Source organism: Protopterus annectens, chromosome 11.part0, assembly GCF_019279795.1.
Source record: "Protopterus annectens isolate FY-2018-M chromosome 11.part0, PAN1.0, whole genome shotgun sequence".
In the NCBI taxonomy this organism is placed as follows: Eukaryota; Metazoa; Chordata; order Ceratodontiformes; family Protopteridae; genus Protopterus; species Protopterus annectens.
This window is the reverse complement of record NC_056745.1, coordinates 136,591,157-136,611,079: the sequence shown is the minus strand read 5'-3', so window position 1 is coordinate 136,611,079 and position 19,923 is coordinate 136,591,157. Positions and strand designations below refer to the sequence as shown.

Below are 19,923 nucleotides of genomic sequence, written 5' to 3'. Positions count from 1 at the left end.
TTCCCATTAGTGAATGTTTGCAGTTGCAATTAAATACCACTGTACCTTCGAGCCTGTCACCATGGAAAATTTTAAAACTTAGCCTTGGTGTATCCATAGACATTAATACGTAAACTATCAGATATATTGAAAGTTAGAACATTAGGAATAGTGAGAGTGTTTGCTGGTCATGGTTAGAGTAATGGGGGGAGCATGTCAAATCGCTGAAGATATTTTCAGTGAATGTAAAATGTCTGAACACTGTTTGCCAAAACTATTTTCACCAGCAATGGAGTTTGCCTCCTTCGCCACTGTTGTGCAACCACAGAGTTGGTATACTTCAGTTTGGGGGGGTACAATCCCCCACATAGAGTGCCAGGGTCTTGCCTGTGGGCAAAAAAGGTTTTCTGTGATATTTGCTGAAGGCAGTTTCAGTGAACAGTTTTCAAATTTATTTCTGTTAGCTGAAACTACCTTCATTAAGTGGACACAAACCCAAGTAACAGCTAGGGAAGAGGACAGATTTAGTGTCGTGTTTGAGTCTGATGTGATGTTTGTCCTGAGTGACATGCAGTGGTACTGTTACAGAAAGAGTTTTAACTAAGATAACATTTAGGGTTTAAAAAAAAAAAAAAAGATGAAGTATGGAGCAGCACCCCCCACAACCCCTGCAACTATAATATATCAACTACAAGACTGGACAACAGCAAGGGAAAGGAAACTTTTCCTTAGCTCTGTTGTTCAATGAGCTAGTACAAAACCGCAGCTTACAAAATGATGAAATGTGACTCAACCAAACAAGTACATAACTCCTTTTCTGAGTAGGGAAACAGTTCGACCAGCTACTTTGGAGCCATATTTATATATATGTATGAATGAATGCATGTGTGTGTGTGTGTGTGTGTGTGTGTGTGTGTGTGTGTGTGTGTGTGTGTGTGTGTGTGTGTGTGTGTGCACGTGTGTGCGCGCGCACGCGGGTGTGTGCATGTATCAGTGTACTCTGCACACACACAATTCTATAAAAGAGTTAAAAGAATTAAGCATATATGAGACAGTTATTTAATTTTAACTACTATGACTAGAACACGTTAATCATCATGACGATATAAATGAGAAGTGGTAATTTAATGGGAACTTTGAATACAATTATTTAACACAATTAGTATGTAGTGAAATATAACATAGCAAAATGTAACATTGCCAAATGTTTCATGAAATAGAATTAACTCTACTTACCTGAATTTTGACTTGGTTACTCTGTGTCTGAAAAAAAGGAACAGAATAAATTTATAGTTAATTTAAAAGTGCAAACAAACTACAGGCAAGTCAATGGAGACAGACATCAATTGCATACTTATTCAATATCAAAACATAAATAAACATTGCAATAATATATTATTTCATCTGAGGTAACCTATGTGGGCATACTTTACAATAGTTATAATGTAACCTCACTGGGACATGCTTCTTTGGGTGTAAAACTTCATCTTTGCTCTACACATGCAGTTTGTCTGTCAGTAGCTGATGTGGCTACTTTTGTATACTACAACAGGTTCCTCTGATGCTTGGAAGTGCTTACCTTTGTTGTCTTCCCTGTACTATCATCTTTCCTGTTGTCATCCATCTCAGCCTAGTTTATGATGAATACCTCATGCTAGTAATCCTTGTTCTGGATCTCCACACCTTTTGTTATTCGCTGGTGTTGATCTCCTTACCCGTTTACTTGCTTTTAATGACTCCATTTCTTGCCTTTCTGGCTTGACAATCTGGCTATGAAAAATTTATCTGAAGATAATTTTGACAGTCAAACTCGAAACTTTGGTGGCACATATTTTCTCCTGTACTCCTTTGTTTGCTCACACCTAAGAAAGGAAGAGCCTTGCCTACACCATTTCCCACTAGTTCATCAAGAATTTCCATAGCTGTCATGGACTGGCAAGACAGTGGATTCTTTAACCCCAGTTAAATAACTCCTGGGATGTTACAAATAGTCTAGACCAAGAGGAACACAATACCCTCTCTTTAATCCAAATAAGATTATACATATTTTTTTCCTCTGGGACCATCATCACTAGCAGTTAAAGCTGATTTACCAAAGTGTATGGTTATCATAAACAACAGTGAGTAAATAGATGTCTAGACTACAGTTCCCTGCCCGAGATATCTTGCCTTATCTGAAGCCCGACTGAAATCAAATCAGTGGTGGTATAAGGTACCATATAGTGCAGTTTGTAAGTGTAAACAGGTTGTGACTACTCGTTACACTAATGAACATGACAACACAATTCAGTGAAAAAAAAACATGAAGAAATAATGTACAGTTGATGATGGGTAATTTGTTTAAAATGTTCAGTTTTATACTTTTAAATTAGCCATGCTCATTCACTTTTGCGACAAATTACTGATACCTTAATTGTTTATTAATCAATTTTCTGGAAGTTAACACAGATGATTAAAACTATGGGCTGTTTATGAGATTCATCCTGTAGTTCAGGTTTTGATTATCTTAGCCTCCATTTGCCAACCATGCAACTTTTGGCAAGTCACTTAACTAGACAGTGTTCCTGGAAGAGTCTGAAAAGGGTATTTTGGATTAGTGTTCTACTCTAATTAGGAAATACAACATAAATAAAAATAAATTATCAGTACTCTTCTGCAGTTTGGCCCTCCAATAGTCTAAGAATTTATGCATTTATGCCCACTTTTTGCAAACTTCTAAAATGTTAAATTGGTACTCATAGAAATACATTCTTCCACAATAGCACAATGGTTCAAGCTCTAAAACGTGCAGAATTTCCTACAACTCCAAATTTTTTCTCTGTCAACTGTCAGTTTTATCTTTTAATGATTTTCATAATATGCTTCCATCTTATGGGCCTGAAACCTGCTTCCATGTTGCTTCTGAAGTTCCCCAACTTCACACTAGTTCTCAGTCAATATGATTGCCAAATCAAAATGTTGTGCATTCCAAGGTGTTGTGTTTAACTGTAAAATTAATACATGGTGATATAACTATCTAGTCCAATGAATACATGCCTGCAAGCATGTCTTCTAAATGTTTGTGCATGTCATTATTTTTAATTGTATTTTTTACATCTTGCTGCTTGCTGATCATCAGCTTCATGCAAACTATTGGTCCATTCATCATTCACAAGGTGAGAGCCATTCCCAGCCCATTATTCCCCATGAGGCAAGAGAAGATTGTGGAACCATCATCCTAGCACACATTAAGGCAATTATGTAGATTCATTATTGATTTTGTACGTAATAGTTACTCTCAGTGTGGTGCTGGCCTCATAATGAGAATGAGTTACACTGATATAAGACTCTAACTGTGCTTGGCATCTGCCATATCTATAAATGGTACAACAACAATACACACAAGCAAGCGTTGACAGAGTGAGAAATAACCTTCTATGTGTAAAAAATCCAAGTAATCCGGTCTTCTGAGACAAATAATTCAGTTTATTACACAGATAAACCACGATAAGCGCTTTCACTAACTAGTAGCTTCTTCAGATCACAAACAGGAAGCACAGGAACCATGTGCTTTAAATATCTGCATGTTAATTAATCAACCAACTTTTAAAGCAGAAGCGCCATAAAACCTAAAAACTAAATATATAAACATAAAATCATCTCAAGATGCAACAGAAATAAACAATGGTGTATGCATATTACTTTTAAAAATTAAAATAACTTCATTCCATAAGAAACAATAAAAATTGAAGTAAATATAAGAACATGTTGTGAGCAGCATACTATCAAGTATGAAAGTGTATACAGCCTAATACATAACTGCATGTGATAGTCATATTATTAATAATACGAGGCAACTTAGAAACTATACATAGTAGATGTCATCAAAAACATGAAACCATATACAAGTCGAAAGAACTGTTATCAACCAAAGTGATACTTGGTATAATAAGGTCAGTGCATAAACAAAGATGTATATCTGCATATGTATAAAAATGTGTATATAAATGTAGTGTCTTAATAAATATATGTATCTAAATATAAAAGAATGAGTGAATGTGTACAAAAATATAAATAAATAAATGAATAAATAAATAAGTTATTGTCTAAAAATGAAGCTAAAACCATTAACATTAACAGTATTACAATATAAAATGAATAAATTACCCAAAAATGTGATATATGTATGTGTATGTATATGTATGGGAACAAATATCAGAGCACATTGAATTCTTAAAAATTTCAGAACTTAGTGTGCCTACGTTTCTTTAGGTGTGGTCTGATAGATGCCCTTTCATTTAAACCATGACCTTTATCAGCTCTCAGCAAAATAATCCACCTACTTTCTCTATCTTCGGTATGATTCATGATGTCACCTCCTCTTACATTAACATTCATTTTCTCCAGCACCCTAAACATGAACTTGTGTTCAGGACTTGTTTGTGTCACATGCTTGGCCAATGCATCCTGCAGATTACCTTTCTTTATATTATAACAGTGTTCCCTTATTCTGTCTCTTAATACCCTATCTATCAGACCACACCTAAAGAAACGTAGGCACACTAAGTTCTGAAATTTTTAAGAATTCAATGTGCTCTGATATTTGTTCCCATACATATACATACACATACATATATCACATTTTTGGGTAATTTATTCCTTATTATATTGTAATACTGTTAATGTTAATGTTTTTAGCTTCATTTTTAGACAATAACTTATTTATTTATTCATTTATTTATTTATATTTTTGTACACATTCACTCATTCTTTTATATTTAGATACATATATTTATTAAGACACTACATTTATATACACATTTTTATACATATGCAGATATACATCTTTGTTTATGCACTGACCTTATTATACCAAGTATCACTTTGGTTGATAATAGTTCTTTCGACTTGTATATGGTTTCATGTTTTTGATGACATCTACTATGTATAGTTTCTAAGTTGCCTCGTATTATTAATAATATGACTATCACATGCAGTTATGTATTAGGCTGTATACACTTTCGTACTTGATAGTATGCTGCTCACAACATGTTCTTATATTTACTTCAATTTTATTGTTTCTTATGGAATGAAGTTATTTTAATTTTTAAAAGTAATATGCATACACCATTGTTTATTTCTGTTGCATCTTGAGATGATTTTATGTTTATATATTTAGTTTTTAGGTTTTATGGCGCTTCTGCTTTAAAAGTTGGTTGATTAATTAACATGCAGATATTTAAAGCACATGGTTCCTGTGCTTCTTGTTTGTGATCTGAAGAAGCTACTAGTTAGTGAAAGCGCTTATCTTGGTTTATCTGTGTAATAAACTGAATTATTTGTCTCAGAAGACCGGATTACTTGGATTTTTTACACACAGAAGGTTATTTCTCACTCTGTCAACGCTTGCTTGAGTTATTTATCCATTTACTTATCTTTTTTATAAGCAAGCGTGCTGTGGCAGTAACCAGCATTTTTAATTTACCTTTCAACAATACACACACACACACACACACACACACACACACACACACACACACACACAATTTCATGATGTATGCAGTCACTGACTAAATTACAGTTTGTGTATCTTTACAAGTCACTTCTGGGTGTCTCAACGCCTAGTTTCACAAGCAAAGGATGATTTATTTGTTAATTATTTACTTTTTGTTGACCAAAAAACTTATTATAAATACCTAGGGGAAATTTGTCCAAAACAAAACTACCCTGGTCTCTCAGTTCCATTGTGTGGAAGAAGATTGGTGATGGTGGAGAAGCCATAGTAAATGAAACTCTGTTTTTTCAATAGGCATCAAGGGATAGCTCAGGGAAAGAGGAAGGTATATATATGGACAAAGAAAAAGAGTGAGAATAGTAACAAACTTCTATACTGTATGATTTACAATGCATTAATGATGGACTCACTGTTGCACAGCTGGATACGGTTGAAGATTTGCGTCTTAATCTTCCTGGTCAGAAATTATGGACAGAATAGAATACAGATGAAGTAAAATAATAGATTCTGGCAAGGGAAGTGAATACTAGTTGAGCAGTGATGGTGAGAAATGCAGCAACATCCAGAAACCGAAGTCTGCAGGGAAAGTAACAGAAGTTGCCCTTTGCATTGAGCAAGATACTACAAAAGGAATGGAAGACAGTTTCATAAAAAGAAAAAAAAATAACTCTTGTCTTATGCTGCAGTTGTTCAAGAAGAGAAGGGAAGAGAGAGTATGTGTCATTTGGATATTAATAAAGCCAAAACTGTTGTTGTGCAGTATGTTGCAAGAAGAAACATGGAGCTCACAATTGACAAAGGTAAAGACAAAAACATTTCACAGACACTTTACTTCGTGACAAGTACTAAAACCTTTGAGCATCACAGTAAAGGATATTAGCACAGTTTTCTATTTGGGGGAAAAAGACTTTTTGTAATGTGGCACCCAGAGGCCCTAAAAACATAAAATAATTTCACAGGCACTTTATTCATTGCAAGTATTAAAACGTTTGGGCATCTTACTAAAGAATATTAAGGTGGTTTTGCATTTAGGAAAGAGACATTTTGTGATGTGCCACCCAGAGATCAGAATATCAAAATGGAAAAAGTCGTGATAAATGACAAAAACTTTGTAACAAGAGCGAATACATATATGATAACGAGAATGATAGTGGGGCTGATCATGTATTCAGATGAGAAGCACAGAGGGGTAAACATAAAGCTATTTTGACAGAGGGTGCATACGAAGTTTGGAGATTCCCCGGGTATTTATTACAGAGCAAGAAATTCAGAGCAAAGCTAGAAGAAAGATTCGGAAAACTGTTGGAGGACATGACTGGGGAATTACTACAGGCTTTGGATGGGTCAAAGAAGCCTAGAAAGCTGAGATTCAGATTCTGCAATGGCAAAGGAAAGAAACAGGTATCAGAGAGAAAGGAGGGGGAAGATTCAAAAACACTGAGATCTACACTACAGTTAAAGATGGCTAGATTAGATCCGGAGGGAGAAAGTCATATAAGCAAACTGAAAGGGAGATAAAAAAAGCAGAAGATCAAGAATATTTGTGCAAATATTAGCTGTAAAAGAATTACATGATATAACTACATTTGTAGCAATAAGGACCTTAGCTGCATGGCTGAAAGAGCAAAAAGTGAAAAGATGGTTTCTGAGTTGAGAAAGGGTAGCAATGAAGAACTAATGAGTACTTCCACAGCTATGTTGTATGCATTCAAAGAATTTTATGTGACCTTATATAAGAATGACGAGTCTGAAACAGAAGGTACAAACGAGCAGGTAAGAGACTATATGGAGCATTTATCCCTCCCCACTATAACAGTAGATGAGGGAAAGAAGCTGACAGTGGAGATCACTGAACAACAGGTAAAGGGGGCAATTCACATTAAGGAAAAAGTCTCGGTGATGGAATGCCTATTCGAGTGTTGATATTCTGTGGAGAAAACATAACTGGAAACATGATGAAGATATTTAAAAGTATGCTACGGACCCATAGTCTCCAGCTCCTTGAATGTAAGTGATTGCAGTGACAGCAAAGGATGGATGAGACCCCAGACTTCCCATCTCTTATTGACCAATTTACTACATTAAACCATAATTACAAGGTATTTATGAAAATTCTGGTAAAGAGAATGACCACGAGTATAGCAAAACTAATTGATATGGCTCAGTATGAACTATTCAGGACAGAAGAACTTTTAATAATATAACAACTATTAATACAACGAAAGACAGAAAAGCAGTCCAAATAGCTTGCAATAATTTCACTTGACAGCAGGCAGTGTTGTTAATGCAAGGAAAGTTAAACTTGTTGAACTACATATAATATAGCCACACATATCAACTGATGCTGCTGTGCTTTCTGATACATTTCACATGCTGTGCAGTGTCAAAACCTACATTTTGTCCAGAAGCTGCTAGCAGTCCTTTTAGTGTGTTAGCACCATCATGTCACATAAACTCTGACTGATGTCTTTCTTATGTTACGGCAATAGCTGCTATATTACATATGGCAAGGTTTGGTGTTGAAGTAACAAACTAGGGTATAGTACCAAAGTAAGCAGCATATTACAGATATTGGGGTAGTTATGGCTTTACAGGCTGTGCAAAGAATTCATGGGGAGATTATGGCTACAGATACTGTACAAAGAATACTAGTAGATGGTTCTTGTGCTCAGGTTAGACAGTCTTCCATTTTACACCTCATAGATGTTGTTTAGCTGTTGTGTGACAGTGTCACAAAAGATCAAATTATTTGCCTATGTTAACTGTACAATATATTATTTGAGAATAAGTGCAGCTGAGGTATTCGTGCTGTAAGGCACTGGCAGCAACACTGCCAGGTATATTTCATACTTAAGCAATAATGCACAATGTTGTATGGATTGTTGAGGTAATAGTGCATTCCCAAGGGTGCTATGCTGCACAAGCCCTAAACTGTGAATGCAATACAAGAACCTAAATGTGCAATAATACCTGTAGAATGCACACCCCTGACAGCTTGCTGCACTTTTAAAATGGTCAGCTATGTTTGTGATGTACATAAAGCTTAAAGTGTGTTTTAAACAAAATTACATATTTAACACTATATTTTGAAATACAAAAGTGTTATCACAAGTGCTACAACAAAGGTTAGATACATGTTTGAAGGTGGTAAAATAATTTTGAGCTGATTTAAAATTCAGTACTTTTTTGTGTCTTACCACACTTTCTGATTATTTCTAAGGATCATCCTCTCACAGATCAGTACTTTGACTTGTGATTATTGTTTCGTAATACAATTAATAAATAATGAATAAAACTTGTGTACTGAATTATATCATTGGGGAACTAATCGGGACAATAAAGGCAGTGTTTACTGAATCAACTCAGTATTCACCTTCTTCCATAATAAATATACTGTTCATTCTTCTCTACACAAATACTCCACAACAACAGCTGCTTGTATACATACACTAGTCTCACTAAAGCAAACGTAGAATATAAACTTCAACACAAGGCTTTGCAACAATTAGCCTTGAGAAGGTGGTGTCAAAGCAGACTATGGAATTAAAGATATGCTTGCCTTGCTAATTAGGCTAACAGAGGAACTGGTTTCTCTGTTTAAAAACTAGCTTATAAAATATTTCTTAGGGAACCACAATTAAGTAACCTTGTTAGCAATTTAGCACTAAAGTTTCCAAATGGACATAAATTTCTGTTTTTCTTTTTCAGGGCATGGACAGCATGTCTTCTTTACAGTTCATAGTATATATGTTAGACAATGCTGTCAAACAATTATGTTTCAGTTTTTTCTAACCTATCTAATATATTGTATCATGGCTACTGATGAGTGGAATGTGAACTAGGAAATGCTCTCCATCTATCCATCTGGGGTGGATGCACTGTTGATGTGGTTGGTGTTTACACCTACCTCTAGTGGCTTTCATTCTACTGTTCTACGCCCACTTAAGCTTGTTGTTATACTAAATTTTATTTGTAGCCAAGTTTTGATCTTATCAGCTACTAATTCTGCTAGTCTTCCCCAGTGGTAAGTTAGGGCTCTGCTATACCAGTCCTGCCACACCACTGCACACTAAATACCATGGTATATGCACCACAGGATGTATCTGGGAAGGCCTTCCAACTGCAGAATGGCAGCATGACCAACCTCCTGCAGATAGAAAACATGATGCAACAGCTACTGCCATACACTGTAGATAACACAGATATAAGAAAATGCTGCACTGTAGCACCTTACTGGAAATACCATGTGTTCTAGAGAAAGTATCTATGACTCCTGTCATGAGTATTCAGTGCAGCTGGAGGGTAATATTCACTCTTATGCAAATGAAGTGGCAGTTGAACCTACCTGCAAGGTCCTATGAGAGTTAGGAACTATCCTGTGCAATACCTCCTGAGAAAAAGAGATGGCTGTAGGTCCATGTTCCACCTTGCCTGCACCACCACACCTAATTAACATCCCTAGCATCTAGATTGTATATGTTTTGTCACTATGTTTGAGTGTAACTCTGGCATACCTACCCTTTGTATGTTCTGTTTATCATTCTTCTGCATTCCTTAAGATAACATCCTTGATGATTTCCAAAAAATTTAAAAAAATTATGCTTAGTACCAAAACAATGCTGCCTACAACACATATCACTTTTTTCTCACTTCAAAATACCTTTTTCTCTATGGCTGTTCCTCCTAGGTACCTAGTGTTTATGTAGAGCTTCAAATATCTAACCTGACAAAAATTGAGCTGACAGAAAAATATGTAAAATGTATTTTTGCAAGAAAGAGTTGTGTCCCCTGCTTCCCCTAGTGTAGGTAGCACCTCATACTTCTACCTATATGTAATAACTCTGAGGTAACACTGCATTTAAATAGAAATATACATTGTTTTTTTCACGTGAACAAAGTATTATCCTTTCTATGAGTTATTGTGGCTTCACAGATAAGCAAATGCTTATCTTACTCCAAGGTAGTGTGACCTCAGGATTATATATAAACGGTTGGGTGGCATAGCACTCATGTTGGAGGTTCAAGAGGGTGCAGTCCCCCACAATAGGAACTTATATTTATTTTTTGTAAGGAAATCTTAACGTTATAGTTCTTAAATGTCTCACATTTCATCTGCATGCCATTAAATCTAACATTATGCAGTTGTGTATGTGAAGCCTTACTTCTTAATTTTTTTGTATCTTTTTTCACCCCTTTTGTCACTCTGACATTCTTCTCAGTGCTCCATGTCTTTCACAGTGTATACTGGCATACCAATCAACCTCTGGTCCACTACACAAATTTGAGCTGTGGCCAGGGAGGATCTTAAGGATGTCTTGGGGGAAAAGTCATTGCGTCTATTTTCAAGCAGCGGGATTTTTTATTTTGACCTACCCCATTTCTCATTACTCCTTCCCTTGTGGAACCCCTGGTTGTATCCAAGGAGCAGGCATGCAGTGGAAATGTGCAACATATTACATTGCCTCCCCAGCAGCTTAGCCATTCCTCCATCCTCCTCCCCCATGGATCACACCTCCTAACCCCTGGTCTCCACCAGGGATCAATGCTGTAGATGCCCAAAGGATCGCCCATCCCTCCATGGCACTCTGTCAGTTGCCTGAGCCGCAAATTGAAATTGGGCCATAGTCAAGAGTTTTATCCCTCTACACCACTGGAGTAAGTCTTAATTATTTGACAGAAAATTTGTTTTACTTTGTTTCTCTTTAGAAACACCTCCTGGTAGTTTCTGCCCTGCCCCTTTAAATGTTGCATGCCTTTTATCATGAACAGACAAACCACCTTTTTATTCCACCTCTAAGGCATAGCCATTTCCTTATAAAAACTTTTAGCCTTTTACAACATCTGTTATCCTCAGCCCATGGCCTTTAAATTAAAAAAGCCCTAAACACCCATGTTACTTCACATCCTTCAGAGAGGTATTACTGCTGATTTAGGACTTGATTGATATATATCATTATGTAACTCATTTCCATTTCTATAGCATAACTGCTTGGTATCAGTGCTGCATCTTATCTTGCTAATTCTTCATTAATCCAGATCCCACTTGCACTGCATGTGTGAAAATCTAAAAGCTTAAGTGCAAACTACAGCAGTGACTTATGCCAAAAGTACTGTTAAAGTAAAAGATGCAAAGATATGTGGAGGTGTTCTTCACTTAAAATCACACATTAAGAAATGCTTCAGGTTTTCTTTGCTTTAATTTCAGGCCAATTACGATATAAAAAAATGATACTCTGCAAGGAGCATTGCAGTTACTAAGTAACACAGGCAAGCTGGCAACTTCTTAAACACTGAAGAACACATATGTCCTCCCATCAGCATGCATTCATTAAAACTTATTTAATTTAAGAAAGACTTGAAACACCAGTAAAAAGGTGGCAAGCCTATGATGTACTACAGATATATTCAGCGTTTTAGTGTTTAGACGTTAGTGGTTCTCCTGCTAGCAGTTATACAGTCAGCTTTAAAAGGGAAATATTCACAAATTTGACAGAATCGTTATAAATTAGGAAAAAAAATGCGACAGGGTCTACACTCCAGTGACTGGAAGTTAGGGATATAGTTGGTTGTATCTATGTGTGACAGAAAAGACAGTTATACAATGCATCTATCATTGCATTTTATCTATGAAGCCACCTTCATTAGCAGGCAATGCATGATAAATACCCAGCCACCAGACAGCAGTCTGATGTAGACGTGCAAAGAAATTCATGACAGACGTTGCTCTCCTGCTGATATATTTGTATTAGACATAATTTCATTCATTATAAAAGGCAGGGTGTGTTCCACTACAGCTCATTTTTTCCATCAGAAATCAGAAAAAAGAAACACAATTTTGGGGAAACTACAGAAGTAATGTACTCAAAAAAAAAAGGAACAAGCATAGGTAGTTTGATGGAATCCTCATCTAGATCTGTGATCATCCTTAAAAATTAATGAAGGATTCACAATATACTTACTGATGTAAATCGTTTTGAAGCCTGCTCTTTCTTATTTTTTTCATTCAAGTATTGTTTATATTACCTTATGCCATCAAACCCAATTATTTCTAATAACATGGAACATATAAACAAAGACATTGGCAACCTTCAAACACTGGACCCCACCCAGTTTGGGTTTGTGAAGGGCCGATCTTGTCTCCTGAACCTGATTGACTTCTTCTAATCAGTCTCCAGAGCTGTGGACATGGGTAAGGTGGTCCACACAGCCTATAGGGACCTCGCCAAGGCCTTCAACACCATCCCCCACTCTGGAATCATAGATAAACTTACTAAGCTGGGCATAAATCCCTACGTCACTCAATGGGTTGCCAACTGGCTTACTGACAGAACCCAGACTGTAAAAGTAGCCGACTCCAAATCCAGCTCCAGACAAGTGACAAGTGGAGTACCTCAGGGTTCAGTCCTGGGACCACTCTTGTTTGGAATCTACTTCTCTAAAGTACAGGCCAACACTAATGACTCTGGCTAACAAAGTTCTCAGATGACTGCAAACTGGGAGCCATTATTGAATCCCCAAATGATGTGGATATTCTACAAAAGAGCCTTAAAGAAACAGATGCTTGGTGCCAGAGCCATGGTCTCAAGCTTAATGCCAAGAAATGTATAGTTATCCCCTTTGGAAAAAAACATGTATCCATGAATTACCACATAGGTGGCAGTACACTAAACATCGAAACTGTGATGAGAGACTTAGGGACACAGGTGGACAGTGGTCTCACCTTCGATACCACATCACCACAACAGTCAGGAAATCCTTCTAAGGTGGACAGTGGTCTCACCTTCGATACCACATCGCCACAACAGTCAGGAAATCCTTCTATGTGGCACACCTCATCACTAAGGGATTTTCATCTAGAAAAAAGGAGGTCATTTTCCCACTGTACTCATCCCTCATTAGACCCATTATGGAGTATAACGCCTCATTTGGTATGTACCTTACAAGACATCTGCAACAGCTGGAAAGGCCGCAGAAATACCTCACTAAAAGAATCACAGGCCTAAAGCAGATGCCATATGCTGACCATCTAAAAAAAACTCAAGCTATACTCTGTGGCATATCGTATACTCAGAGGTGATCTCTACTTAACATACAAGGCCATGTCAAACCCTGAGCTGTTTGGACATGCTCCACTTAAAGAAATCTCAATCCCTCAGAGCCACATGCTCCAGGGATCTAAACCTTGTCATCACAATGAACAAAACATGCTAGAGGGATAGGTTCCTGACCCAGAGACTTCCCATACTCTGGAACAGACTGCCCATACGTGTCAAGCAGAGCGCCTCCTTGGCCTTCTTCAAAAGAAACCTTGACGATTGGATGGGAGATAGGAAATTCACCCCGGGAATCATGTCAGTCGCCCTGCTAGACAGGGGTCCAGGGAAGTAAATATTGTGGGAAGAAATATCCAGGGAATTGTTATAGCTAGGCTTGTATAGGCCCTAGGACCGATAGCCTTGTACCAACCTATGAACCTATGAACCTATAATCTTATCTCTACCACTATTCTGCTTATAAACCTCCATTCCAAAAATCACATCTTCTATGATTTATTTTTCCAGAGTGTACATTCCCAGTCACTGAAGCATCCATTCATAACTCAAAATTAAAGTCACCACAGCATCCTTGGGAACCTTTTCAGTACTTCATTCACCAGTTTCACATCTAGTTTCAAGAAAGATCTTAAAAACGGACACAATATTTCAGGAACAGATTCAAAGCATTACTTGCCTGCTGTTCGAATGCTTTTGTCAACAATTTCTCACACAGAGTCAGATGGTTTCATCTAAATAAAATCATAATCCTCAGACCTTACCCCTCATACTCAGCTCACTCAATAACCTAATGCTTATAACAGTAACAGGATACCAAGAACAATTTGACTGGAAAAACCAACAGACATCAAAACATAAGGTGTGTAGACTGAGTACTACACTGAAAAACAAAAGTGTGTTCCTTTCCTTCTTCAAGCTACTGGTGAGACCCCAGATGGAGTGATGTGCTTATTTATAGAAGCCATATACAACAGGGAGTAGTGAATTAGGACTAGCTCAAAGACTTAGACTTATATTTCCTTCATAAAATTATGGATAGAAGCAGAGCTAAAATATAGGTATATAAAGTAATCACAGGAAAATATAAGGGACAGGACAGAGAGGGAAGAAAAGGTCATAACTATTACATGTGGTTTAGTCCAAACACGAGGGCATACCTGTTTACAGAAGAGGAAGTTGACAGGTCCTAGAATCACTGTTGCAAACTAAAACAAGAGAAGATCTCAAAAAGGCATAAAACAATGACTTACTGGAAAGCTGTCTGCAACAATTACATAGGATCATAGGAGGTTACTAGGCTATTGGCACTGAGGCCCTTATAAGCCTAACCAAGAGTTTAGCCCATGTTTAGACAAATCAGCACCCAATGCCCCCATCCAGCAGGGACATGGGTGGAATCCCAGGAGTATATTTTCTGTTTCCCATCCAGTTATCCAAGTTGCGTTTAAAAAGGTGTAAAGAGGTACTCTGCTTGATGTGGAGAGGGTGTCTATTCCAGAGATGGAGGAGTCTCTGGGACACAAATCTGTTCCACCAACAAGTCTTATTGATGTCAGAGACCAGGATGAGGCTGCGCGTGTGGATTACTCAAGTGGAGCTTGACTTGCAGATATGCAGCAGACCCATCAAGTTGGGGTCCGTGATCGCCTTGTGTGCCAGACAGAGTTCACCTCTGAGGAGTCTGTATGAAACTGAGTAGAGGATAGGGCTTTTAGCCTATGTAGATGTTTGAGGCCCCTTTGCTGTCCTGGTGAGGAACCTCTGTGGTCTCTCCAGCTGCTGCATGTGCTTTGCAAGGTACATGCCGAAAGGGACGTTGTACTCAACAATGGGCCTTATAAGGGAAGACTACAGCAATTCTTTAATACAGGTTTAAGGCTATGAGCTGCTAATGGCTTCATTTGTAGTCCTTCTGATTCCACTAATCTGTTTTTAAACATTTCATTTCTGAGCAAGTTACTTAAACAGACAATGCTCCTGTTAAGATCCTGAAAAGAAATACATGGTAAGCTTACCTAGTTAAAAAAATAAATGAACTATAAAAAACAAAATGTGCCAAATGCACCCAAATGCTGCTTAACAGAAAAAAAACAGTTGGAAAAGACCTCCAGAATACAGAAAGTATATTTCAGAATGTAGGTAGAGGGATACTATAAACTGCAACCAAACTTAAGAGTAGAATATAATCTACATGTAGTTGCAACAATAAGAAGCCCATTATGATTTCAGACATATTTAGGCTGTTACAATGTTAACAGCAGCACCAAAACAAAATCCAGACTATTCAGCCCTTGGTAAAGGTTGGGGGCCTTAAAAATGACTAAATTGTAAAATACTGATAGATTATATCAGTAAAAGTACCCTTAATTCTGACTAATTTTGTATCTGCAATTACATGCTATCTGGACATAATGGTGAAGAGGTATACCGTCAACTTATTCCTATACCAGTTCTGAAGCTACCCTGTCTCATTGAGTTCTGTGCTCTGTTTACCCTTTTCTTCTCTGAAGGCACATTAGACAGGCTTTGCAGAAGCTACAGCAGCAGCAGATGAGATGTATTATCTATGTTCCCTTGAACATCACTGCTCCTCTTTATGAGAAACAAGTTGGTGCAAGGCATTTCACTCTGTCCTGGCCATCTTGAATCTCCTTTTCCTATGCTATTGAATATAAACCCAAGTTATGTACTTACCATGACACTAGACATTCATTATCCCTGGTCCATCCACTTCCAGTTGTGGAAATTCACCATTAGGTGGATCTAATCTGGCAACTGCAGCTACTCAAAAATGCATGAGCTCCTTCCCCGCTCCCATGATGTATTTGTCTCCCTCTGTAGCTCTCAGATCAAATTTGCTGCATAAACATAAACAAAAGGAGTAAGAGGTAGTAAGGAAGGGGTTGTGACAACTGAGAGGACAAGCTTCTGCACAGGTTTACAAGGTCTGTCTAGCAGTAAAAGTTGAATGAGAATTTGACGGTGGGTGGAAGATGGATTGTTGAAGTAAAGTGGACAGACTAGGGACAATGATGCTCCAGCATTACAGTAAGTGCATTACGTCTATATCTTACATTATCCCATATGTCTACTTTTACTTGTAGGGAAAAAAATCCCACAGCTACCAAGTCTTGGGTGGAATTATGACAGGATGCCTCTAAGAACAACAGCCCCAAAAGAAGGACCTTGACCTAGAGATCACTTCCAATTTGTAGTGCTTAGCAAAAGTGTGCTGAGTAGATCAGGTTGCTGAAGCACAAGCATCATCAATCAAAGAACACTTGAAGAATACTGAAGAAGCTGTAATGGCTTTTGTAGAATGTGACTTGAATTTGGATGTCATGGGTCGATTGTTAAGGGTAATATATAAAGATTATATAGTCAGACCACCATCAGTCTTGAAGACCTTTCAGCCCAAATTGTAAAATAAAAAAAAATGAAAAGTTGTTTGCTTTTCTGAATAGTTTTAGTATGATGCAAGTAAAAATGTAGTTATCTGTGAACATCCAACAAATGTAAAAAGAAGTTATGTACTTACCATAACGTTCCATGTTTGTTGTCCTCTCTCATGCTTCTTAATTACTGGATGGGTTCAAAGCCAATACTTGGCTCTGACTTGGCCAATATATTAGCTCAAAGTCTCTGACTTGGCTTGTGGCTCAATACCTATCCCACAATGCATTGGAGTAACCCCCAGATCTCATTTGGTGCTAGCCATAAACGGAATGTATACTCCTTTCTATGTAACATGAAAAATATATATATACAATATATACATAAGAGGAAAAACAAGCAATTTCAGAGGAACTTTCTCAGTGAAAGGAAAGAAAAAACTCTTATCCAAGTCCTCTAGGAGCTTTGGCTGGGGGAAGGAGGGAGGGAGGTAAGAATGAAGGGCGAGAGAGGACAACAAACATGGAACATTATGGTAAGTACATAACTTCTTTATGTGACGTTGTCCCTCTTGCCTTCTTTCTTGCTGGATGGGACAGCGACCCTAGCACCATTTTCCCAGGTGGCTCATGGGAGTACACCTTTGAGCATTGTGGACCCAAAAGAAGCACTGTCCCTGGAGGTCAAATCTACCTTGTAATGAGTAATAAAAGTATGGGGCCTGGCCTATGTAGCTGCTGCACAAATGCTGTCCATAGATAGTCTAGCATAGTAACCAGATGAAGTTGCTAGAGCTGTAGTTGAATGGCGTTTGATTCTGAAAGGTAGACTTCTACTGTTTGAATTATATATATATATATATATATATATATATATATCTGTATAATAAAACCCAGTTTGAGAGTGTGACTTTTGATACTGGTTTGCCTCACTTTGCTTGAGAAAAAGAAAAGAAATCTTTGGTTCTATGTAAATAAAATTTCAGTTGCCAATTGATGCACTTTGTATTCTGCCTTGTTGAAATGATTAGGAAAGAAAATAAGTTCAATAGACTGGTTCAAATTGGATTGGAGCAGACTTTTAGCATGAAAAGATGGGTTAGTCCTCAAGGATACTCTATCATTATGAAAGATTAGATATGGTGGCTTAATTGATAGGGTTTGCAGCTCCAAGACTCTGCGTGCAGATGTAATGGCCACTAATAAGATGGTCTTCAAGGAGAGAAACATTAGATCGCATGAAGAAGCAGGGTCAAAAGGGGGTAAAGTCAGAAAAGTGAGAATTAAATTTAGGTCCAAGGTGATAGAGGTTCTTTAATGGGAGGCCTCAACAAACAAGTTCCTTTTAAGAATGCTTTACACAGCCTGTGTGACATGAGATTAGGAGTGTATTCGCTGATGTGATAACTGGAAATTGCAGCTAATTGGACTTTAATTGTTGCTGCAGCAGAGCCTTGCTGAAAAAGTTCCACTAAGAATTCTAAAATTGAACTAATAGAGGAACAGAAGGGATCTATGTCTCTTGCACTTGCCCAGTAGAAGAATCTCTTCCATATGCTGGAATACAATTCCCTGGTGGAAGCCTTATGAGAAGAGACCAGGATGTGTTTGACTGCTGGAGTAAAATCTTGAAGCCCGACAATGTTTGGAAGCGGAGCAGCCAAGCTGTCAAATTGAGGGTCTGGAGAGAAGGATGAAGCGCACCCGACATATGAGTCAGAAGGTCTGGGACTAGGTCCAAAGTCCATGGCTTCTCCTGAAGATGAGGCCAATGGAAAGGGAACCAAATCTGATGAGGCCAATATAGAGCAATGAGAATTAGCCTGCTTCTCAAGATCTTGGCTTTCTGAATGACTTTGGGAATTAGTGGAAAGGGAGGGAAGGCATACAGTAGTCCTGAGGGCCAATCGTGGATGAGTGTGTCTCTCGGTGTCTCCCCCACTGGGGGGGATTAGGGCAAAGTAGCTGCTGCATTTGGTGTCCAGGGGGTTGCAAATAGGTGACAGCAAGGCTGGCCCCAAGTCCGGAAAATCTTGTCTGCTATGTTCTGTTTCAGAGACCCCCTGTGAGGCATTAAAATTGCCCTGCTGAGCTTGTCGGCTATCATTTTGGATTTCCCCGGGATGTGGGTTGCTACCAGAAAACATTGGGAAGAGATTGCCCATTGCCATACTCTTAGCTCCTCTCAACAAAGAGGGTATGATTGGGTTCCTCCTTGCTTGTTTACGTACCAGACTACAGACATGTTGTCTGACTGGATTGCAATTGTTCCTAGTGGGAGGGAGTCCTGAAGTGTTTGCAATGCCAGAAGCACTGCTCTCACCTCTAGAACACTGATGTGCAACTGAGCCTCGTGTAATAGCCATGTGCCTTGGACTGTTCTTCCCAGATAATGCCCCCCATCCTATCTGGGAAGTGTCTGTGGTCACAGTAGCAACAGGTTGTTGTGGAACAAAGGATCTTCTGAGAGCAACATGATCGGAGAGAAGCCACCATCGGAGATCTCGCTTGCATGAATTCGTTATCGTTATCTGATGGGACATAGGAAGTTCTTGAAGAGACCACTGAGCAAAGAGAAGCCACTGAAGGATTCTCATGTGCATCCTGGCTAGAGGGACAAGAGTTATGGTTGACGCCATGGTTCCAAGAAGTGTTAGGACTACTTTTGCTTTTACTTTGCTCCTGGGGAGAATATCGACTATTTGCTTTTTGAGGACAGAGACTCTGTTGGGTGGAAGGTGAGCCATCATAGAAGTGGTGTCTAGATCAGCACCGATAAATATAATACATTGACAAGGCAACAAGGCAGATTTTTGAAAATTCACTGTTATGCCTAACTGAGTACAAAGTTCCAGTGTAGTGTCCCTGGCCTGTAGAAGTAGATGCTTGGTGGTGGCAGATAGAAGCCAGTCGTCCAGGTATGTGAACACTTGGAATCCTAGGTGTCTCAGGTGAGCTGTTACTACTGCCCTACATTTGGTGAACACTCTGGGGGCTGTAGTGA

At 38.2% G+C, this 19,923-nt stretch overlaps 1 protein-coding gene across 5 annotated transcripts in view; it reads right to left on the bottom strand.

Moving 5' to 3' along the window:
- LOC122815212 (voltage-dependent L-type calcium channel subunit alpha-1C-like) overlaps positions 1-19,923 on the bottom strand; it is a 2,602,552-nt gene that overhangs the window by 2,156,196 nt on the left and 426,433 nt on the right. For all 5 annotated transcript variants that reach the window (XM_044087523.1, XM_044087521.1, XM_044087522.1 and 2 more), the window contains exon 7: positions 1,216-1,242. In XM_044087523.1, the coding sequence (XP_043943458.1) occupies positions 1,216-1,242 (27 nt within the window). The remainder of the gene's footprint in view (positions 1-1,215; positions 1,243-19,923) is intronic.